This window comes from Sander vitreus, chromosome 5, assembly GCF_031162955.1.
Source record: "Sander vitreus isolate 19-12246 chromosome 5, sanVit1, whole genome shotgun sequence".
In the NCBI taxonomy this organism is placed as follows: Eukaryota; Metazoa; Chordata; class Actinopteri; order Perciformes; family Percidae; genus Sander; species Sander vitreus.
In genome coordinates, this window is record NC_135859.1 from 18,883,610 (window position 1) to 18,907,783 (window position 24,174).

General features: G+C 40.7%; 1 protein-coding gene across 3 annotated transcripts in view; it reads right to left on the reverse strand.

Annotated features, from left to right (window-relative positions):
- The window catches only part of nipbla (NIPBL cohesin loading factor a), a 31,868-nt gene extending 10,425 nt beyond the window's left edge, over positions 1-21,443 (reverse strand). Inside the window, exons 1-27 of one of the 3 annotated variants that reach the window (XM_078250841.1) lie at positions 21,055-21,443; positions 19,353-19,424; positions 17,762-17,908; positions 17,326-17,491; positions 15,875-15,975; positions 15,664-15,775; positions 15,187-15,347; positions 11,938-12,086; positions 10,400-10,484; positions 9,894-10,115; positions 9,389-9,634; positions 8,508-9,253; positions 6,513-6,726; positions 6,175-6,351; positions 5,614-5,787; positions 5,083-5,244; positions 4,682-4,788; positions 4,496-4,582; positions 3,993-4,224; positions 3,303-3,454; positions 3,112-3,192; positions 2,773-2,873; positions 2,418-2,547; positions 2,218-2,300; positions 1,530-1,662; positions 980-1,123; positions 758-844 (exon numbers count right to left, since the gene is read on the reverse strand). In XM_078250841.1, coding sequence (XP_078106967.1) covers positions 758-844; positions 980-1,123; positions 1,530-1,662; positions 2,218-2,300; positions 2,418-2,547; positions 2,773-2,873; positions 3,112-3,192; positions 3,303-3,454; positions 3,993-4,224; positions 4,496-4,582; positions 4,682-4,788; positions 5,083-5,244; positions 5,614-5,787; positions 6,175-6,351; positions 6,513-6,726; positions 8,508-9,253; positions 9,389-9,634; positions 9,894-10,115; positions 10,400-10,484; positions 11,938-12,086; positions 15,187-15,347; positions 15,664-15,775; positions 15,875-15,975; positions 17,326-17,491; positions 17,762-17,825 — 4,116 coding nt within the window. In that variant the 5' untranslated portion in view covers positions 17,826-17,908; positions 19,353-19,424; positions 21,055-21,443. Of the gene's footprint in view, positions 1-757; positions 845-979; positions 1,124-1,529; positions 1,663-2,217; positions 2,301-2,417; positions 2,548-2,772; positions 2,874-3,111; positions 3,193-3,302; positions 3,455-3,992; positions 4,225-4,495; positions 4,583-4,681; positions 4,789-5,082; positions 5,245-5,613; positions 5,788-6,174; positions 6,352-6,512; positions 6,727-8,507; positions 9,254-9,388; positions 9,635-9,893; positions 10,116-10,399; positions 10,485-11,937; positions 12,087-15,186; positions 15,348-15,663; positions 15,776-15,874; positions 15,976-17,325; positions 17,492-17,761; positions 17,912-19,352; positions 19,425-21,054 lie in introns of all 3 variants that reach the window. The other 2 variants (XM_078250842.1, XM_078250839.1) reach the window with 2 other exon arrangements.
- Positions 21,444-24,174: the final 2,731 nt, after the last annotated feature.

Below are 24,174 nucleotides of genomic sequence, written 5' to 3' on the forward strand. Positions count from 1 at the left end.
CCATACAGACCTCTGCAGCAGTAATTGTTCATTTCTTACACTGCACTGTAACTTTTATTCTGTTAAATGTGGCTTATTCTATTTTAGCTGTTTTTATGTTTTTAATTGCTCTTTCATGAAACGCACTTTGGATTGCCTTGTTGCTGAACTGTGCTATACAAATAAAGCTGCCTTGCCTTACACACATCAGACTGCTTGGTTATAACTCGATCCAGCCAGAAATTTCTCCGTTCACAGCTGAGATGGACGGCATAGGGCAGCAGTGTTTCACTGTATAAATTAGCCTAGCATCATAGCTTAATCCCAACAGAACACCATGGTGAATTTTAGCCTGCATGCAAAAGTTTTTTCAGTCTAAAATTGTTGAAACAGAGCAGCTAATATTGGTAGCAAGAGCAACAAGTTAGCAGACTGCCCAGTCGTCGCTGCACTTTTCTCATTGCACCGCACCGTGCCTGTGTGTGTTTGTGGAGAGAAACACACATGTAAATGACATGTAAAGACTCACACTGAGCTAAAATGGAAACACTGTGCTACAACATGAGACTTTTCAGTTTAATTAAAGGCATTTATTTTTTAGGATTTGGTTATTCTACAGTATAAAAAAAAAAAATAAAAATCTGAAAAATTAAAAACCAAAAACCTACCTAATAAACAAATATCCGAATAGTCAAATGTTTGGGTCCAGCCCTACTTACTTTAATGCAAATATGTGTTTTAAGTCACCACTTGCACAGCCAGTCTAATGTAAACTTACCACCAGTGAGGCATCGTTCTCAGCACTCTCTTCCAAGTAGTCCAGTAGAGCCTTCTGCAGCTGCTGGGTCTCATCATTACCTTGAGACTATATAATCAAAGAGAGATGGATCACAAAACTAATTGTTTTGCTTGTTCCATTTAACTTATTTTTGTCACTATAAACTTCAACTTATATGTTCAAGAGACAGTGAGGTCATCAAATGTGAAGTTGTTATTCTACCTCTTGCAGGATTCGATCAATTGATCTCTGGTCCATCTTGCTGGTGACGGCGTCCTTCCTCAGACGAGCAGCCACTGTGCCCAGGTAGTCCAGAGATGCTACTCTCAGAGCCATCTCTGTCTGCTTATTACTGAACTGGTGTACCTGATGGGAGCAGACAGAGCAAAAACGAAATTAAGAATTTTACACTTTAGTCCAAGATTGACTTTCACTTGTACACTCAAAGAAAAATAACCCATCTTATCATTGCATTAGTACATTTAACTTTCTACAGTAGTGCATCTTTAAGTGTTTTAATACTTGACTGCCACAAATTAAAAGTAATTCTGTTGATGGCAGGTCAAAAACTAGTGATATAAATAAATTAGAAATTCAAAGAATACATGCGACCAGAGGATGTCTTTTCCAAATAATAATGTAATAAGTTCCAACATCTTAACATGTCTTTTTTTGTCAAAAGATGCCCTCCTATTATTCTAAATCATCTATTCTTAACATAAGCGCAAATAGTTGCATTTTCAGTTTAAAGAAAGAGCTCTGTCATACTAACCAGTAGTCTACCAAGTAGACTGAGCAGCAGCTCTGCAGCAGGCCACTCTGGTTTGTTTACTGTGGAGAGCAGGTCCTGTACAAAGTTCTCAAACAATGGCCGGTAATCTTCTTCTCCCTGCTTACTGCCACACCTGAGGACGGGAGAAAGATGAAGAAGGTGGCAGAGAAGAAAAAGGGAAAATAGTAGGAAAGAATGGAAACCATAGTGAAAAAATATCAATGGTAGCAGGCCAAAGGGGCCAAGCGTCATACAGCCACCAGATAATGAAGACATAGAAAGTTAAAATGTGTAAGGCTAACAAGCCGGCACTAAATCCACCAAACACCAAAAAGTGTTGTGAGTACTTAGTAGCAATTTTGACAAGTAGGTCCATAAATTGTTTGCATCTCGTGCAATACCCAGCATGCACATGGGGAAACATGCACACCATGAGGATGGTGGCGGTTTGATACATATTTCTGCTGGCTGCAGAAGGAATAACAAACTGGGGCAGTAATGCACGTGACAGGTAGCAATGCTCCAAAAGAGAAAAAGAAGTAGTTCTTCAGCTTTTTTTCTTCTGCATTAGTCTGCACTGTCGCATGGTAATAAATACTTTAGGTGACAGCTTCAGTGCAATGCAACTTTCTTATTAAAAAAAGAACATAGTCTATTTGAAGGCAGTACAAAATGGAATGGTAATTACTTTTTGAGGAAGACTGAGAGGAAGTTTTGTGCTGTTCTCATTGCCGTCTCATAGGAGTTGGTTATCAATACATCTTGATCCACCTAAATCGAAGAAAAAAAAAAAAAAAAAGACCTGTGAGCATGTTTGAATGCGTTTGTATTTGTATAAATTGTATGTTTGCTTGCGTGGTGGTTTTGAGTGTCTGCTTGCTGTCCTACCTTGCTGTCGTACTCGTCGAACATGTCCTTGTCGTTGGGGAGGTGGACCACACACTGGATCAGTTGCAGCACCAGAGCCGTCACCATTTGAATGTACAATGGCTCTCCATCCTGGTCTGAGCTGTTCAGCCTAGGGACACAAGAGGCAAGGATACATGATCAGTTACTATTATGGGTATTATACAGGAAAATAATGGACTTGGTTTGGGAACACAATTGTGAAATCTTCACCTCTGCCTCAACTATTATTTTGCTACATTGATGGCCGGACAAAAATAAAGCATTTCATTTGATGCCTTATCCTTACAACACCTAATGGCTATAAATCAATGTAAATTAACATAAAACAAGTTACCGGAAATTCCTGAGAGAGCGTTTGCTGGTCGGCAGTCTGGCCAAAGAGGTGAAGATCTCCTCCAAGATCAGCTGCCGATGCTTCTCATAACGTGAGAACACCTGGAGACAGAAAATAAAAGGTGGTTAGTCTCTACCTTCATAGTTTTGTAGAACAGTAAAAACACATAAAAGGATGATATACCAAGAGATGATCACAAAAGTCAGGAGCCATTTAACCCCAAAAAAACGCAATGTAGTATTCCGTATAATGTGACCCAAAAAGATCGCAAGCAATCTTTTAAGATAAAAAAAATTCTATACATTCTTTAGAGAGAGACACAAATGAACACAGACTTACTGCTGTAACTAGTTTAATGGCACACAGCTGCAGCTCACTGACATTCTCCACAAAGAACGGAGTGATTCCCATAGAAGAAACCTGGTAAAAAAAAGAAAAAAGAATGACATGAATCAGCATCTGGTTTGCGCTGCAATTTTTGACTTGATAAACAGAACTGCAGTCTATAACTGAGTAATTTTAGTGTTTACCTGGAGGATGGTTGTGTCTGTAAGTAGCTGGATCTCTAGGAGCTCAGACATGTTGCTGACAATGTCGCACACTTTGTTGTACAACATGACAATCACACGCTGCTTGTGTGTGGAGCATTTTGCACGCTTTGCCTTGGAGCTTAACAGGCCACCTAGATGAACAAGAGTAATAACCCTGTTAAATCCTTTTCAAAGTGTTTTGATCACGAACCATGATTTTACATACTAAAAAAAACATTTTCCGTTTCTGTTAATCAAAAAAAGAAATGTGTAATATGTTGGCACTCTGTTAAATTAAACTTCACTTGAATATATATCATAAGAGAGCTAACAGCTTTATAAACACATTTCTTAAATGTAATCCAGGGAGTCATGCTTGATCTCATTACAGCTGTAATTTCTGCTACAGGTCGTACCATTTGCGCTTAAGGTATACTTCCATGCAGAAGGGTCTATAAAGTCAGTCATTTGTATGTAATAACCCAATGATAATTTCCAGACACCAGTGATTAATTGCGGGCAGGTTTGTCCATCTCTCAGCTTAGTTCTTGGAGTTTTATGAACAAAACTGACAGAAGATTCTCACACAATCATTTTAAAACTAAAAAAGTTTCACTGAGATCACAACAGCCCACGCACACATAACATGAATTAAACAAATGAAATGAAGCTCCTTTTCTTTATCCTCACCTCCATGAGGGTCCACCCTGTAGACTGGGTCGTATTGTGGATACAGTGTGTTCTGAAGATGATACTTGGTATATTGTAGCACCCGCTCTATGACGTCTTCTATGTAGACAGCCTTCGGCATGTGTGATGAGGTCATGATGTTAAGCGCCGTCAGACAGGCGTCTGCTGACTTTGTGACTCTCTCCATTATCAGGTCTCTCCAAAGTTTCTCCTCATCTTCAGCATCATGGTCCTGAGGTTAGAAAGGAAAAGAATGTGAATGCATCTAACGGAAATAAACTACTATCTGAAGGCCAAAGTTGTTTTTTTTTTTTTTCATTACATTTAGCAAAGAAATCTTTTGTAGCATTTTAACAATTAATTTTCTACTTTTGCTGCCAGTGGGTATCTTTTGATTTTCCTACATTAATACTCTATGGATTTCTGTAGTATATCACAAAATTGTCATGTTAACCACCACTAAAAGAATATTCAACACAGAAAGAGGGAGGAAGGGAGCTCACATGGCTCATCATGGTGGAGAGCTTGGACCCATCCTGGATATTCTTCTCCAGTATGTTCAGCAGCTTCACCAGCTTGTCTGACGGGATCTACAACAACAGGGACCTTTATTTAGTCCTAAATCTGAAACAGCACCACACATTCACAACAGTCCAACTTCCTTTGTACTAATATACTATATTCAGTACCCTGCTGGAGATGCCCATGGCCTTAATCTTGGCAGACTCGCTGCCCAGCTCATTCAACTGGTGTTTACCAAGCAGAAATTCTTGGGGTATCTCATCATCATCTGCCGCTGGAAAACACAGAAGAAATCACAATAAAATACAGTGAGGTTTCTGCATTTGGATTTTCAAAATTGACAAAACCTGTCAGCACAGATTTTTATTTCATCCTTTCTGTCTCGCGCATGCGCAGGTCGAGTATTTATATCAACAAAGTCACATGTGACCTCGGGATGACCCCGCTAAGGTATTAAGTTCCGGTGGCATCCACAAACTCGGGATTCGCAAGATTCCGAGTGACTAAGAACTCTGGCGGTCATCCAGGATTCATAGAACCGTAGTTACATTCGTAACATTCAATTTACCCATGGTAGTGAAATCCACATCCTCCAGATTATCCAGTATGTTGTCAATGCTCGCCAAGAACCTCTTGAATGTGGACGAGTCCATCAACTCTTCTTGGGTCAGCTTGGGTTCATATGCTTTCCGTTTCTTCTGCTTCTCCTTCATCTTCATTTTTCTGGCAACTGAGTGAGAAAAATCTTAATTTGTTATTGCCGTTTGTTTTGTTTTTATTGTGTGTTGCAACCCAAAATTCATTCCCAACACTCTCTACAAGTTTTTTTATTTTAGTAAACTCTCTTTGTTTTCTAGGTTTCAATTTGTCGCATACACTGGCAGATAAGTAAAATATAAATGGATGCATTTCCTTTAATGTTTCTAATCTGTGATGTCATGTAATTTATTTAGCTTTCTGTATATAGATAAAAGAACATAACTTCACAATCAAATGGGGCATTTAACTGCGGAGACCAAACAAAGCAGGTCTATCAATGTCAAACACAAAAGTTAAAAAAGTAAATGGAAATGCTGTGACAGATGACTTGAATACAGACTTTCACTCATGCTGGGTGGAGGTGAATGTTCCTCGGAGGAGTCTCGGTAGCGGCTCCCTGAGCCTCGTCGGCTGTCCCGGTGCCCGCTTTTCCGATGATCCCCTGAACCCCGCCGTTCCCTTTCCTCCATATCCCAGGACCTGTCTTTGTCTCGGCGCTGCCGCTTCCTTGCGGCTGTAGAGATTAGGGATAAAAAATTTAAATAAATCAGGCCCTATAATCTAAAAAAAAAAAAAAAAGAAATCTATACCAAAGCAACACTAACCCCTCGAAAGAGTAGATGTGCTTTCAATCCCTTTCCATTGTTTTATTAAACTGTTTATGTGGGAAACCATGTTAAACTAAATATGAATCATAAAGTATGTTTACATACTTTAAAACGTGTCTGGAGTGGGACTTTAAATATAAAAATATTTCTGTGTAGGAATGGTCAAAAATAGTAATCTCAACAGGCATTCATTTAGGTTCATTACATTTTAAGAATATTTCTCAAAGCAAATGACCAAACCTCGTGCAAAGATTAGCAGGGAGAACGAACGAGAATAGAATAGTTTGACTCACATTCGCCATTTGCGTCAAAGTCTTCATCCGAGCTGACCTCAGCGTATTTGGGCTTCTCATTTACAGTGCTTCGTTTCCTCTTGTTCACCTTTACCCTTTCACACAGGGGCATGGTTGACTCAATCTCTGCCAGCAGTTCTGGGGGCAGCTCCTTCAGAACTGCCGGGTCCATACCACCTGAAAATGTGACAATAACATTTTCAAGTTATTAACAAAAAGGTAATTCTTTTTTTTATTTAAGTACATGGGGAAAAATGTACTGAGTGAATGAAATGCTGTAAAGTTATTTTGATTAAATGAGCAAAATGGCTTGCAGTTCAACAGCTTCTTGTTCTTACTTTTCCCAGACTTTCCTGATGAGATCCTGTTCTTTCCAGACTTGCTGTGCCGTATGATCCTCTGGATCTGGTCAACAGAGAGCTTTTTCAGAACCACTACAGGCTTGGGCCTATTCTCAAAGTCCTTCACCAAACCAAGCCTCTCCAGTTTAACTTTGGGCTGTCCCCACAGCTCACTTTCATTTGACCCACTGCCATCCTTATCACGTTTGATCTGAAAACAAACAAACACAAAAACAGAAAGAAGTCAAGAAAGACCTCCAAGTTTGAGGTTCAAACTCCAATAAAATTCACACTTTAAAGTGTCGGACAGAGAAACATGAGCTATGTTTACAAAAAAGAAAACCATGTAAGATAATAAAATGTAACAATGGATCAAACTGATTGACATGAGATTGATGATTTTGATTTGATGCGAGTTTCCAGTATGTTCTGATAACAAGACTTAAAGCAACAATCTACCATTTTTCATTATCTCCATGTTTTAAATTGCAGGAGTAATGGTCAATTCATGGTACATTGTCAAAACTGCAGAGCCAAGGCAGCAACTCCCCCAGCCACTGGGAGCGACGGGCCAAAATGGGAGATTTTGGATGTGGTTGTTTTACTCGTCAACTCGTCAAAGACAAGAAATGTGATGTCCAATATGTAATCATTCCTTACTGTCTGAAAGTAAATAATTAGTTAATGGCAAACATCAGAAAAAGTATTTGTACTCCAGAAAAAAAAAAAGAAGCAATTAAGAGCCATTCTGTTCAAATCAAACAACCATCCTGTTGTTAATTCATTAAGTCGTCATCTAACACAGTTATCATGAGCACAATGTTCTTGATTTTTAGCATCCTTCTCCAATTATATGTTGAGTATTTACATTTCTCAGAATATGATTTATTCCAACCAATTCCAGCACAAGGGGAGTCATAACTTCTTAGCCAATGCAAAACTTTGTATCACATCGCAAACACTACTAATGACCTCAAAATATTTAATCTATAATCAAAAACTTTACTTAGCCCTGCTAAGAAGAATAGAGTCTAAAGAGACAATAAAGATTGTTACTGTGATCCCATTTCAATTTTCATGATCTATGCCTGTAACCTCGTAACTGATCAGTTTAAGCTACATTTCCATCCTCCAGAGGCTGCATAGCTGGTTTAGTCCTGTAAGGATGACTCTTAACCACTTATATGGCAACCTCAACTAAAAACCAGGTAAACATTTTCAGTTCACAAGCCATTCATTGCTGGTATACTGTGTGGGTGATTAGCTACAAACTTTGATTGCAACATAAAACAACTGGTAGCGTAACCTTGTTTAATTGGGTGCTAAACTTGGCTACCATGCAGTGCCTGCTAACACAACTATGGTTGTTTGTTCCGTGTTTCAACCATTCCTTTCTAGTAGCGCAAAAGAAGCTATTGAATGCAATCCATTTAAAACTGTGCTTGCTTTTCTGTCTTGTGTAACACACAAAAACTACCATGTACAAATTGGCTGAGCACACTACTGTTGTGGGCAAATAACTTCACTGCATGTGGCTGGGGGTTGCATCTCTCAACACTGCTTTGACAATAGATGTTAGAAAGGTGAAACAAATGGAAGTTTGACTGTAGAGAGAAAATTAGTATCGGTCTAGGTTTTTGGGCTGCATGATACTGACAGTGAGTGCTTTAAGTAGACGTTTACCCACATGAAACATCTGAGATACAGTATACCAGTCGAGCATTTCTTCAAGGTACTTGCTTTTGTTTACACACAGGACAAACAACAACAAAAACAATTTCTTCTACTTTTAACAGATGGTTAAGTGTGGGTTAATGTGTTAACCGAATTTTAAGACGAATCCCAGGAATAAATAAAAGGCTTACAAATGGGAAAATAAAAACCTAAACAAGACTGAGCAGTGGTGTGATTTGGTTTTCGTGAGATTACAGGCAGTGAAAGTTGAATGATTGGTAGGTGGGTAGGTATTTGGTTTGGGTCAGCCCAGATCACCTTAGGGATCTGGAAGTTCTTCAGTGCGCCACTATGCCCTCCCAGGAGCTGGGCAGGGAAAGAATCTGGAAGATGAGCACCAGAGGCAGATGAGGCCGGTTTGGAACCATCATGCCGATTGCCGCTCCGACCAGGCTCTCCAGTGGAAGAAGCCCGGTACCTATCTCGGTCACTTCGACAGCGAGAGTCAGGGGAGCGTCGGTCTCGACCACCAGTCTCGCTCCGATGCTTCCTATCTCTGTCAGATTCTCGGTCCCTGTCTCGTCCGTGTTCCCCTCGGTTTGATGACTTTGGCATGTCTCCCCGTCTGTCAGAGGACTTCTCATCATGTCGGTGCTTTGATGACTCCCGACCATCTCTCCTGCTGTCATGTTTATCGACCCTGTTCTTGATGACTTCCGGTCGTCCATCTGGTTTTAACCGCAAAGCCGTATCAGAACCCTCCACTGCAGCCAGCCCACTAGCTGGTTCTTCAGGCCAGCGTTGGGCCTCAAGGGCTGGAATAGGGGCCGCCAGACAGGGGTCGAGCTGGCCATCAGCTCGACCTGCCTGCTGGAGGTCGATGCTCACCATGAGGGGAGGGCGGCTGGCACCGTTCTCAGCTGCGGTGGCCTCTTGTGGGGTCAGTTTGCCAGCATTGCCCCCTCCTGTTGATCCACTTCCTGGAGCACCTGTGGGGCCACCTGGTCCCCCTGCGCCTGGCTCCAAAGGAAAAGAGTCCTGTTTTCTCTTCTTCAGCGGCTTGTCTGGAAAGAGAAAGACATAAAGATAAAACATACTTGTAAAACCTTAAAAATATATAAGGTATAAAAAGTTATGAATTCACAACTATGGGTTCAGCTTTTATCCATATGGTCCATATTTAGAGACATTCTACACACCTTTATCTTGCACCTCCTTGGAGCACTTCTCACTAGCCGCCTCTCGTTCTATCCTTTCGATTTCAGCGAGGGCATCCAGCTCTGCCTCGTCGTAAGGGGAACTGGGAGGTTGGAGACCACTGGCACCACCAGTTTGCTGCTGTTGTTGCAGCCGAGCTAGATTTTGCTGAAGAACAGGCACCTGCTGAAAGCCCAGTTCTGCCTCCATATTGTCCGAGTTCTCGTCCATTCCCGGCAGAACATCCCCTAAAATATCAACAAAAACACTTAAACACGACTGTATTCAAAAGGGATGATGGTTTCCAGTACTTCAAGGGTTCTGAATGACAGGATTCATTTTTTGTTCTTAAAGACGTGAGCGCAGCATACCTCATTTTAGTACTGCTAATTGATTAAAAAACTGTGAAAGATTATTGATTACATTTGAGACTGGAGATGAGGGAAACCGCATGACAAAAAAAATGGGGATCCAGCTAAGATTGAGCTGATCCAAAATGTTCCTTACCTGGGGTATCGGACTCATTTGACTTGACCCTGGACAGCTTGAGGGTAAGTTTTGTAGAGTCCTTGTTTGGCGAGCTTACAATGTCGTACATATCTTTCTCCTCTTTCACTGCTGGGGCTTTCTTTCTTTGCTGGAGCTGCTGTTTCTGGTCAGGTCCTCCTTCCCTTGGTGAGGCTGCATAGGGAGGTGGTGACTGCAGAATCAGCGGGGGACGAGAACCCGCTGGAGGAAGCAACACCAAATGAAGAAGAAAGTTACCCTCCAAAGGTATGTAAAAAGAAAGCGCATAAAAACCAGACACAGCACTGTGATGACAATGTACAATGATATATACGAAGACAGCCACAAAGACTGAAATGTACTTTGGCCTTTGAGGGATAATGGCCTCAAATCATTCTGTTGTTGTGAAGTTGTAATTTTGAGTTTAAAGAAGCCAGAGGCAGCTTTTTCCTAAATGAAAAAAGGTAGGCACTGTACTGTCTCCTTTCCTCTTTCACTGTCCTTACGTTTGGGCGTTCCTTCACTCCCTGCTGGGGAGCACTGTGGAGACCTCAGAGAGAAAGAAGGATTCCTCATGGTGGAGTCACCCTCCTGGACAGCACACAGACAAGAAAGATGTAAGCTACCAGGTAAGCGCTTTAACCCTGACCAAAAACGTATTCCAAATATATCTTAAAACAGTTGATGGCAAGTTCAATTTTTGCTACTAATGGGGTGACCAAAATAATTGGAATTTGGCACAGATTATTTCCCACAATTAAGAACCCTAATGTTGACTCAATTTAATATCAAACACTACAGCATTGTGTATATTTATAAGCATGTGTTATTTGTTTATACCAATGTTTTCCCTAAATATCTTTCGCATTCTCCAGGGCATATTCCCTCAATACGGGGAAAAAACTAGAAAGATTCCACCAAAAAAAATTCTCTGAACCCATTATAAATCAAGTTATTAAAACCTAAACAGAATTAAAATGGATACAAACATAGCTACACGAATGTGGCGGGACAAATTTTATTCAGAAACCCTTGTGCCTGGTTGGTTAAAAATAACCGCATGGCATGGTTGAATATTTGATTCTGATTGGTCAATCCCAGCATTCTGCTGTCTGCTATTTCTGTATACCAGACTGCTGCTAAGTATAACAGACCGTTGCATGGGTCGAGATTTGATCACAGACTCTGGCGGACCATTTTCAAATCAATCACATTTTTATATTAATATTTGTGCTCATACGGAGCTCATACCGCTGATCAGCGGATCACAAAGGGAAAAAGAGGATGGAGGACAGGGGGATAGCTAGCAGCGCTATTTGCATCAGTGAAAGCTCCATGGTTAGCTCACTCACTGGGGCGACCTGGCTTCCGCCACAAAGAGATGCTCTTCAGCAGTAAAGTTAACAGAACCAACCGGGAAGCAGGCAGGTAACCTCTGTATGAGTGGCCCTGTAATAAGCTGTTTAATAAGCCTTGTAACAAGCGGGATAATGTAAAGCGAGCCAGTCTTTATTGCGAATTAGAACCCCAAAAGTGTAATGCAGGACCCCGACATAAAGCGGAGGGGTCTTAAATCAGCCTGAAGGGGTTCTTCTCTCTTCTCCACATTATTCCTTACATAACCGCCCCTAAGAACTTAAGAATTACTTGTGTTCTCTTTGGCCTTAAGCAGTGTGTAAAATCTTGCGCTTGAATTCTTTCTAAGTCTGCTTGTGTCTATTACACAACAGATATTTCTCATTTTAGCAGTTTTTTTTCCATGTTCCATTTGAATGCTCACTGTTACCCATTTGCTACCTGAGCAGTGATAGTGGGGAGTTTCATGTACAGTCACATAGCATGCATGCCCTCTATATGCTGCTTAGAGGAAAAAAAAATTCTTTTTGGCTCACATTATAAATCTTTCAAACCTCATGCAAAGAAATTTCACCCGCTTAAAAATAGCATTTTTCAACACCAAACTTTGTTGTTTGTTCATAAATGTGTGCCTATGTTGGGTGACAAACTTATAATGTATTCATTCTAGACTTCTAGTCAGCCGTACCTCATTGCTCAGTCGGTGTACAATGTTCATGTAGTCCTCAGTGCCATGTCTGTCTGAGTGGTGGTTGGCAGTGTTGGCCATCTGCCCCGATACTTTGCCCTCATGGATATTTCGTATGCCACCTGGAACCATGGGACTGGCCACAGATACTGCAAAATAAAAAAAAATAGGTAGAAGGTAATTTTTTTTAAATGATCCTTGAGTGAGGTATTAACATTGTTCATCATAAGAGAAAAAGAAACATCTCCTAAAAATTGGAGATTTGTCCAAACATTGCTGACAAGCACTTAGTGGACCATGGATTTTATTAAAAATGTTTTTGGTTTAACAGCATACATGTGGCTTTAGTTCTTCCAGGAGTCACAGAGAGGTTTCATGAGAGCCAGAAAAATAGTAAGTAGATCACTAACATATCAACCACTAAAAAATAGAACATTTTATTGTATTCACAGGATTGCATACATAGTAACAATTATTGTGTGTGTAAACTGCAAACTTATTTTGGCTCTTAGCTGCTAACTCATTCGGGAAGCAGGCATCTGTAAATCACTACATGGTTAAAACTACATGGTCTATTCATATTTGGAGGGCATGCATTTTCTACACAACCCAATATATTAACCCATAACATAGGATCTTTATTATTATTATTATAATAATATACAACAGTAATGGTAAACACCACAGTACATTTCCAACAGTGAAATTCACTGGAAAATAAATTGTTTTACATGTATTGGACTTCAGAGTTAGGTCTTTGACAACAACAAAACTTGTTACTTTCATAAAACATCCAGGAAATCCCCAAATCAAATGGGACAGAACTCAGTTTGCCAGAACCACAGCTGCTAACCACACACAACAAACAATACACCAGAAAGCAGAGTGCAGTTAGAAGACAAACATCAAGAATTTAGTTTTATAACTTGGCTACCTGACAGATTTATATGTGGTGCTGTGAATGAGAGAAACAAAACTTATTTTTAAAGCACAGTGAGACAAAATCTATGTTGTTTTTTCAAAGTATGTGCGACCTGTGACAATTTCCAACAAATGACATCATTTGTCCCGCCCGGTTGCTTAGCGATCCTGGTCGCGTGCAATTCAAATAGAAATCGACCCACGTCCGATTCACCTTTCGACCCGGGTGGTAAAGCCGAGAAAGTCAACCCCGCCTCTGCCTGCTGCGCTGTGGGTGTGTGTGTGTCTGTGTGTGTGTGTGTGTGTGACGGCCGGCGAGCTGCAGGACACGCTTGTGGAGTTTAACGCCGAAAAGACAGTTAACCACAGGTTCTTGTTAATCTTATGATGGACATGTGTTGTGATATTTAAACAAACGACCCGTCAACGGCGAAATAAAATCCTCTTATTTACGAGAGCGGTCTGAGAGACCTCCAGCTTACCGCGAGGTGTCTGAGCAAGACTGGCCGAGCGATGAGCTAGAAGACGGGGCAGGCGCTTGCTGGCTGTCGCCTCACTTCATGGAGCTTCTCAACTCCGAAAACTTTGAAGCAAAAGGTCAATTCGGCATCAATTTACGCAAGATTTTCGAAATCTAAACAGTTAATTTCTCGCCTAAAACGTTGTCAGAAGTGAATTTAATGATGAATAAGATGGTGAAAATTGTTAAAAATGTCCCGTTATTGGTTGTTGCTCTGTCTGCAAGTTCTGAGTTGGCAGTGGGCGTGACTTATAAGTTCAACCAATCAAGTACACCTAGGAAAAGGGAAAAGACCCTGCTCTGAAGTAGGAGCTAAAAAAGTACGCTACTGCGGCCAGAGGAACTTAAAAATCCCCAAATTTTTCCTGTCGGAACATGACGAAAAAAAGTGTTCTAGGAACGTTTAGTTGTAAGAACTGCAAAAATCCCTCCGGTCGGAAAGCCCCTATTGTTGTCTGCATTTCCATCGCGGTCTAAATACCCGTGAAGTTTAGGCAAATTAGTCCGTTGACATATAAAGCAACATGACAGGATGAGGGCTGCTGGTGGTCACAGGGGTAAACACACTCTCTAGTCTGCAGTTCAGTGTGTCCACCCATTTCATAAAAAAAAAAACGATTTGGTCTCACTGTGATGCACACTCGTCTTTTTCAAAAGGAGTCGGGAAGCCGACAGCAAAGCTTAAATTTACAACCTCAATTCCAATGAAGTTGGGACATTGCGTAAAACGTAAATAAAAACAGATACAATGATTTGCAAATCCTTTTCAACCTATATTTAATTCAATACACTACAAAGACAAGATATTTAATGTTAAAGCTGATCAACTTTATAGTGTTTTTGCAAATATTCACTCATTTTGAATTTGATGTCTGCAACACGTTTCTAAAAATCTGGGACAGGGGCAACAAAAGACTGGGAAAGTTGAGGAATACCTGTTTGGAACATTCCACAGGTGAACCGGTTAATTGGAAACAGGTGAGTGTCATGATCGGGTATTAAAGGAGCATCCCCAAAAGACTCGTTCACAAGCAAGGATGGGGCGAGGTTCACCACATTGTTAACAACTGTGTGAGCAAATATTCCAACAGTTTAAGAACAACGTTTCTCAACGTACAATTGCAAGGAATTTAGGGATTTCATCATCCACACTCCATAATATGATCAAAAGATTCGGAGAATCTGGAGAAATCTCTGCACGTAAGCGGCAAGGCTGAAAAAACCAACATTGAATGCCCATTACCTTCGATTCCTCAGGAGGCACTGCATTAAATACCGACATCATTATGTAAAGGATATTACCACGCGGGCTCAGGAACACTTCGGAACACCATTGTCAGTTAACACAGTTCGTCGCTACATCTACAAGTGCAAGTTAAAACTCCACCATGCAAAGCGAAAGCCATATATCGACAACACCCAGAAACGCCGCCGGCTTCTCTGGGCCCGAGCTCATCCGAGATGGACTGACGCAAAGTGGAAAAGTGTGCTGTGGTCTGACAAGTCCACAATTCAAATTGTTTTTGGAAATCATGGACGTTGTGTCCTCCGGGCCAAAGAGGAAAAGAACCATCCAGTTATCGGCGCTAAGTTCAAAAGCCAGCATAACTTGCACATCAGTGAAAGCGCCATTAAAGCTGAAAGGTACATACATACTGGGAGGGTAAAAAGGCCCTGGAAAATGTCCCCAGAGTTCAATTTAGACCCTGGTCCCTGCGGTCAAACCGCAGCGAGATCATCAGAAGGTTCCTAGTTCCAGGGGAAAGTTCCTGCAGTCGAAATGAAACATGCAACACATTCACTCTCACCTTGTTGTATCTGTTGGTGTTGGTTATAGCTGGGTGGTTGTTGGTGGGGATACTGCTGTATGTAACCAGGGGCAGGGCTCTGAGGAGTGTAGGGGCTGGGTACTGGACTGTTCTGGCCCATGTACCGACTACTGGGACCAGTCTGGGGGGCAACGAACCGGCTGGACAAAAGTGGAGAAGGGAAGAGGGACAAAGAAAATGATCAAGCAAGTGAAAGGAAGTTGCATGTCTAACAGCAAAATAAATTGCACTATATAACTTAAAAGACAACATCTTTGAATTATCTTTTCAATTATTCTATGATACTACATATACATACAGCAAAATCATCCATGCAACTAGATAACACAAAATGTTGTGATGCAACTGGGATATACTACTATAAAAGAGTAGAAAATATGTTAACAACAATTACATGGTTACAGTTTTTAGTGTTATGACACATTAGAGTCCGCTAAATTGTGCGGCCTGACTCACCTTGGTGGATTGGGAGACATTGCAGCCGGCTGGAAGTTTGCTGGCTGGGCAGGACTATGCATGGAATTTTGGGTGATCTTGTATGGTGCTACCATCGGCTGCTGCATAACATCTGTTCAGAAATGAAAATACAGTATATTTGTTTCAACATGAAGGTGGTCTTTATGATTGTATGCTTTCATGTCATAATGTACAACAGGTATCTCCATACTTTTCTCCCTGAAGATGCCAGGGTTCCTGGCCAGCATGGTCTGCAGCAGCAGTGGTGCATCCCCCTCTGGCTCATCGCTACCCAGGTTGTCCTTCAGCTCTCTGAAAACGCACAGAAAAAAAAAACAAGTTCAGTCCCATTATAAAATGGTGAGATTGGGTGGCATAATTAATAGTAATAAGTAAAAAATAGACAACAGTGAATAATGTTTAGAATCTTAAAATGTATTAATGCAAATATGAATTGCATTAAACATACATATGACTAATGTTATAGATATGTAGCCTACAATTCAGGGTTGGGGGATTGAACGATCTAGAGCTGCAACGATTAATTGACAACTATTAAATTAATCGCCAACTGTTTTGATAATCAATTAATTGGTCTGAGTCATTTTGTATCTCCGATTCCAGCTTCTTAAATGTGAATATGAATTGTTTCTTCACTCCTCTGTGACAGTAAACAATATCTTTGAGGACATCATCTTGGGCTTTGGGAAACAAAGCTAGCTACCCCCCCCCCCAATTTTCTGACATTTTATAGACCAAACAACTAATCGATTAAATAATCAACAGATTAATCAATAATGAAAATAATCGTTAGTTGCAGCCCTAGAACAATCTACTGAATTCTATGAGAAGGTAGCTGTCCCTTCAATATCTTGGATTGCATTAGAACTGCATAGACAGTGGCCGGGTTGGCTCAGTGGGTAGGGCAGGCGCATGTGTACTGAGAGGTTTATGCCTCGACGCAGAGGTCCAGGGTTCGAATCCGACCTTCCTGAATGTCTTCCCCCTCTCTCTCTCTCCTTTCTCACCTAGCTGTCCTATCAAATAAAGGCGGAAAAGCCTAAAAATAATCTTGCATAGACAATGTTGCTAATCAATGTGCAGAGCTGCTTCATGGCAAAATTGGAATTACAGAATCTTTGCATCAATGAAATGACTTACATCGATTTGTCTGGTATATATTTCAAAGGATTTATATCAATAAACATATCGGTACCTCAATATAAAATGACATATAACATGATAAAAATGTAGCCTTATTGCACGCCCCTACTAAATAAGCACCAAACTGGATTTTCTCTAATTGTGTGCCCTAACACAAAAGTGGCAACTTGCAAGATAAATAATAATACTTTTTTAAAAACTAGACTTTTTAACATGCAGTATTTGTATCTAGCAAACTTGCCGGCGGGTAAAGCATTAACATTTATTCTGGCATAACTGGAAGTCTTATCTCTGCATCTCATTAACAATGTAGCTTTTTTAATTTCAATTAGTAAAACTAAGCAACTTCACACAGTTTCCATAAGTCAACAGTGGCATTTCTTCTGTTGTCACCTGTTTTTACTGATCATTTGTAAAGCCACGTTATGTTGGAACCCAAGCTCTTTTTAGGCAATTGTGTTTCCTCCTGTCTCTCTGTTAAGGACACAATACACTCACATGTGCTCTGTGGAGACCTGGTTGAGGCCATGGGCTAGCTGGGAGGCCAGATTCTCATCCCGACAGCCGAGTAGGCAGGTAACTTCCTCCGCAATCCTCCCATTGTATAGGAGGCTTTTAGTGGTGGTGGCCGGGAGAGGGGAAGGGAGGGGCAGCTGGTTCAACACTAAGAAGAGAAGCGAGAGATGATGGAAAGGGCCGAGGTGGGGAGATGTAAAATAAAGATGAGAAAAAGATACAGACAAGCATCAGCAATACAGGACACGTGGTCGTAGAAAAGTAGAGAGAAGAAGAAAGACAAGGCAAGTGACAGAATATACTATCACAATTACAAATCTACATCTGTTCAATGTTTCAGCTTAGCATCTTACACCTAAAGAGGAGACACAACAAAAACTGTGAAAGTGTGTTTGGAGCACGGTTGTGTGTCACTCACAGTCTGTGAGGCTAGCGATCCCAGCAAGAGTGGTAATGGGAACATGAGGCATATCCCCATTCATGCTGAAGGTGAGGGTGGGGGAGTGTGTTGATACACAGGTAGATCAGGGGGTCGATGGACGACACCCGTCCTCACATCTCCTGACTCCTAGGAGAGAGGAAGGTTAGTCAGGGAAAGAGAAAGACACAAAAAACAGCATGAGTGATCGAAAGGAGAAGGAAGAAGAAAGAGGGCAAGAGAAAGTATGGAATTACAAAATGAGAGGCAGAGAAAAGGGATTTAAAAAATGAACAAAGGGTGAAAATAATACAAATAAAACATGGAATCAAATGCAGTGAATGAAGACATATTTTCTCTATATACTGCTATGTCTGCCCTGACGCAGATATTATGTGTGCTTTGGGTGAAATAGTGCCAGCTGCATCATCTGTAAGCCACAAATAAATGTGTCTTATTAGATCTTGTCAATCAAGATAAACTGCTATGGAGATCTCCCTTTTCATTCAAATATCTAGTATATTATTATTCATATATGTTACTGATCCATAAGTGGGAATCATTAGCGCTCTCTGCTGCGGTTACAGGGACACAGGATCAGGAATGTAATTCCACTACCATGAGTGCAGGGTAGGTGTCTTTCTTGCTCAAGAAATGTCATGTCAGATTACTTAGATTTACCTTAGATTATTTTTAATAGCACATAGGCTCTATGTCATATACAAACATCTTGGTCGCTTGCAGAAAATCAATGCATTCTCTGCACGGAAAATCTATTGTAAAACAGTTGTAAACACAACTGCATAATATTAACATCTGCGTTTGGCTTATTAGGTTAAACGAAAGAAAGGGGCTTTGTGGGAAAAAGCATTATCATAGTCATGCATCATACTGCCACCAGTATAGATATTTCTTTAATATACTGCCCCAGTGATAATGTACTCCAGTGGATAAACCTTGACTTTCTGATTGGCCCTGGTAATACATTAGATAATATGTCATGTGTGGCTATATACCAACAGTCCTCTATTTTCTACGCTTAATATCCCTAGTACTCTAGAATTGAATAAGTAGTCAACTGATTCAAATCTTTGTGTTACTACCATAACATTCTTATAATCCCCCTCAATAATTTCAAACCACAGAGAGCCCCTCCACTCTCAGCTTATAATGATGGATCTGCACAAATTAGGTCCCTATGTTGTACTTAAGTTGTCTTAAATCCCTTTGCTCGTTAGGTGACCTCTCAAGTAAGACTGTACAAGAGGTCAAAGAAAAGCCGAGGGAAACGCCAGCTACAATTTTCAGAATATCAGCCTACGCTTCATGGATAAACCTGGTTGCTACAACAAGCTGATGGGCCAGTACAGGGCTCTCGTTATCTACATTTATTCTCCATGACACAAAATAAGGATGAATGTGTTTATACATATCAAAATTAAAGACATTGATTACACAAGCCTCAAACCCTCCCTCCCTAAATACACTATCAACATTCTCAGTTGCCTAAATTAAGAGTACCCAGGCATTACTAGTGTTAATAATGGCACGTCAATGAAATGATAAATAGCGCAAAGCATTATAATGATACCTTTTTGAAGAATTCTGTGCAGTCTCGGGTGGACTCACTGACATTTCAAATAAAAAGTCCTACTCCCTCAATCTGTTGAAAGAGAACATGGTTCTGCATCAGACTCTGTGACATAAAATTGCATTTTATGCTTCTTTGGGGACAATGACATAAAAAGTTTTGTCTACAGCAGTCAGACTAAGAAACTAACCCAAAACAGCAAAAATAATGCCAGATACAGCATCACAATATTAAGTGGCACACATGCATTTCATTTTAGCAATAACCATGTCATTACTGCTACACAATCTTCAAACCTAGAATGTAACAGTTTGCCACACTTTTTGACCTTATGAGAAATCCCTTTTAATGACTTCTAAGAAAATGCAACATTTTTTATACAGCAACTTCTTCTACTGAATATTGATGCCACGTGAATCTGTAAACACAATGATGCAATAAGACCTTAGCACAAGCCGATTGTTGAGGTCAAATAGTAAATACGAGCAACAGCTTCTGCACGACACAGCTAACTGTGACAGAAAGAGGCTCAACAGATGCATTTTGTAAACAATACATTAGCTAGCTGTAACGTTAGCATGCCCAGTCTATGTGCTCTTCCTCAGGTCGCAGGGGCTCGGCTGACAGCTGTGAGACTGACAGGCAGGAGGCAGCACAAAGGAACAGATGCACTGTGATGGTGGCGGCAGTAACGTAGTAAGTAGTGGGGGGCTGCATCCTCCAGTAGCCGACAACCACCGTACGCATTCTGCAAAGTGGCTAACTGCAGAAAGCAATCTAACTATTTGTTGTGGTCAAGAAACCAAAACATATACGATTCCACTAACATGTCAACCAAACTCTAAAAGTTAAGTAACTATAGCTGAGGCACTATAGTATATTGTGTTTAGTCTGTACCGTTAGTCGCTCAAAACATTTCAAAACAAGATAGCAACCAATACCAACATTAGCCCTGCCAAAGGCTACAGCAAACCAAAGCACAACGTTAGGAGTCTAATGACAACCCAACACTTAGATAACGTACAGCTAGCTAGTTGACGTTAGCATTCCTTGCACTGTTTATCTTAAGTTAGCAGAACTGCCAGCTGCAGTCCGCTACTTGCGAACAAACCAATCAACGTTAACGTTACACTGTCAAGAGGTTAACTGCCTGGATCTTTAGAGCTAACCGCGAAGCTAATGTTACATCTAGTAGCTAACATCACTAACGCTAGATGCCTAACATTCGTTAACAACAATAGTCTTTTTTTAATAGCTAGCTAGTTATGCTAACTAGCTATAACTGTTGTTGGTTAGCTTCTGTTCCCTGTTCAATAAAAGGGACGGACGGCAATTCAAATAATACAAGGAAGCGCTTGTCGGGGTTTGATGCATGTTAGTCAATTTCCCTTAAACTCGGGGAAAATGCAATGTGTTGGAGTGAGTAACGTTAGAGGTAAAAGCAAAGGCACGGCATATAATTCCGTGGCATCGGCCCAATCCTCGGGCTCGACAAATGACATCCAGTTGAGGCCGTGCGCCTTGGCGGAGCAAAAACACACCTAGCTAGCTTGGCTGGCTAGTTCGCTAGCTTCCGCTACCTCCCGGTCAACGATTAACGACGCCGTAGGTGGTCTTGCAGCAGAACATGTTTTTAGTGTTATTGTTATATTCGCAATTTAAAAAGTTTGTTGCATAAAGATAGCTAGGTGATTATATTTACCTTCGGATGTTCCGTTCAAAGGGAGGGTAATGTTTTAGCCTGGTTTGTGTCCGTGTCCGTGTCTCTAGCTCCCCCTTTCTTCTCTCTCGCAGCTCCTCCAGAAAGAACTCGATTGGCTTGCCAGCTAGCTGGTTAGCTAGCTTGCTAGCTATCAACAATAATCCGTGTCGGACTGATTCGTTGTTTTTCCGTCACTCGAGGGTGAATGTTTCAACGTACATTCATGGGGAAACATTCGTTCTTCGGAGTTTCAGTCGGTCTACGCCGACATAAACAATGTGTTCAGCCAATTTCGACAGTAAATAAGAAATATGACGATTGTTGCGTTCATCAAGAGGCTCTCCTCTCGTAGAACAAAATGCCGACCGGAAGTTCTGCCGTCTGACTGACCAAAGATCTCAGGAGTGACTCCCTCCATCGGCGCCAAACAAAATGCCATGCAACATATCGTGTTTGAGCCACTAGACGGCGCTGTAAGACAACTTTACCTTCTCTGGTAGCCTACAGTAGAAATTTACATTTATAAAAATTTACATTTAAACGTTAAATCATTTAATAATTTTCTAGTGTATTGATGAAATCACTATACAACTCGTAACGTTACAGGTTATTCTTGCCTACAGTTACGTAGGCCTAGGCTACTAATATATATTTTTTAATTATTATGTAAATATAGGCTATAGCCAGGCCTAACTGTATAGGCTACCTAGACTAACGTTCACAGATATTACAGATATAGCATACGTCAAGTTGGATGTAATTGTAACTGTTTACTGTCATTGCTTTTTGATTTATAATAGGCTGTTATGTCCATACAAATCTGAATCTGCAAAGTAACTAACGTTAGAACGGCAAAGGTAATGGAGTTAAAACAACAATAGCGTAGGCTAGTGCAGTAGAAATAAAAAGTAGCCTATTATAAAATGTAAGTTAGTAGCCTACAAGTAGGCCTATATCTCAAAATTTTACTTAAAGACAATTCTTGAGTAAATGTAGCCTACTTATTAGTTACTTTCCACCACTCATGTGTATGCATGTGTGTCTTGTCTGTCGGATTCATATGGTATCTTAATACTTAGGCTAGGTTTATTCTTCAATGTAAAATATGTATTTAAATATAGACCTATATTATTTATACATAAATGATTAAAAAAAAAGATGAAAATATGTCAAATTTGGAATAGGGGTTGGATTTGTTGAGTTTAAAATTAAATCAAAGACGAGCATTTAAGTTGATAAAATATCTCAACTTGTGCCAACACAGCGAAATAAATTGTGTTTAATTGTAAAATATGCCATATGTGCTAAATCTGCTACCATTACAGAGATATACTGACTGTTCATGATTGTTGCGCGCTGCAAAAGTTTGGAACCTGGCCAAATTTACAGACAATTTTTCAGGAAGTGGAAAGCACAGTGTTTTGAAGTGGATCAAATCACTGTTTGACCTCAAGATGTCAGCATCGGCATTTGTTAAATATGATGGTGATCAGTATTCTGAGAAATAGTGCTGTTTGTTAGAGAGGCAATAACCTGATGGAAGACTGTAGATAAGGGTTCCTGGTTTGAAGCACCAATTCCAGCAGGGACAATCAGAGTTGGTGGAGGAAACCGAGAACTGCTCTTCCCTCCACCCAACCACTAATGGTACCGATGTTTCGATTTCTAAACGACACGTGCAAAACTCTAACCACAGTGGCACAGCAGCTGGAGTTCATGTGGACCAAACTTAGTTAGTTTTTCATTGCTTGAACACAGTTTTCAAAACTTTACACACTCCTATTCCATGGCTTTAATCTGCACTACATTGTGAATATACAGCAGATGTTCAAAAACACACTGCTGTCAAAACTGGTAACCACACATTCAAAACAGAATGGATTTCAGTCTGGTGCATTTCAGACACTGTTGATTGCAAGTTCAGCTGAAAGGCCAAGCAGGTGTCTTGATTCAGACTTTATTATATAGCCTATAATATATATATATAAAAAGCCCACACCAAGTAAGAATGAAACAGTTATACACTGTAGAGAAACAGTGAACGAGCAAAGATACAATTATGTCCAGATAAGATGTCAAGGTTACATACACAGCTATAAAAATGTGCACTTATTTTTTTTTTTTTTTACAAAGTAATGGAGGTGGAAGCAATGGAAACACTACACTCATTTGTATTTATAGATGATGCAGGTGCATGGCAAGAGAGGACATCCAATGTCATTGTTAAGGTTCAGTTCTGACCCAAACGCAGAGATAAACACACGGCACAAGTAATTCAGTTTTAAAGGAGTCTTTAATGACCACATTGTACTTATAAGAAGCAATGACGGTTGAGTCAGGGCAGGGAAGCTCCTGGGCTGGTCTGAGGCTCGAGGCGGGCCGACATAGGAGAATCCAGGTAGGTCCGGGACACGAGGCGAGCAGGCAGAGGTGAGTACACTCAAGTACACAGGGGGAATCCCAGCGTGGATGACGAGACTGGATGGTGTGAACTGGAAGCACAACAGGAACAGCGGGGAAGGAAGCAGGTCTAGATCGGAATCTAGATGGAGAACACAAGGTAAGTAGGAGCACTAAGTATAAGAATACTTGAGGACTGACAGGAAACACTGAGCCAAGTTACCACATGGATTGTTGTAACGAACTGGCGCCGATGAGGTTATCAGCCCGGGTAGCCTATATGTACTGCTGGGTTGAATCATGGAATGCGCTGCAGCTGAGCAGGTAGTTGTGCAGAGATGAACGGCCACGCCCCTTAACCTACTTTCCTCAAACCACGCCTCCAGCAACCTCCAGGTGAAAACCAACACAGAACAGACAGACACATATAAATGTAATATAATAGGGAAAAGGGGAAAGAACACACAAACGGGACGGGGAAAAAACAGCTGACCCATAACAGTCATGATGAAAAACATGTGGCCTGATGGGAGGCAGGATTAGTCACACAATTCTTTGTTACTATTACATACCTTTAGTTTGTAACTTTTTTTTCTCCAGTAATTACATCAATTACTACAGATAAAATAAAAATATACAGTATATCTATTAAGGCAAACACCCTGATTTTCGTTCCTTCTTGTTTACATAAAAAAACAAAAACTGGTATGTTCATGTGAA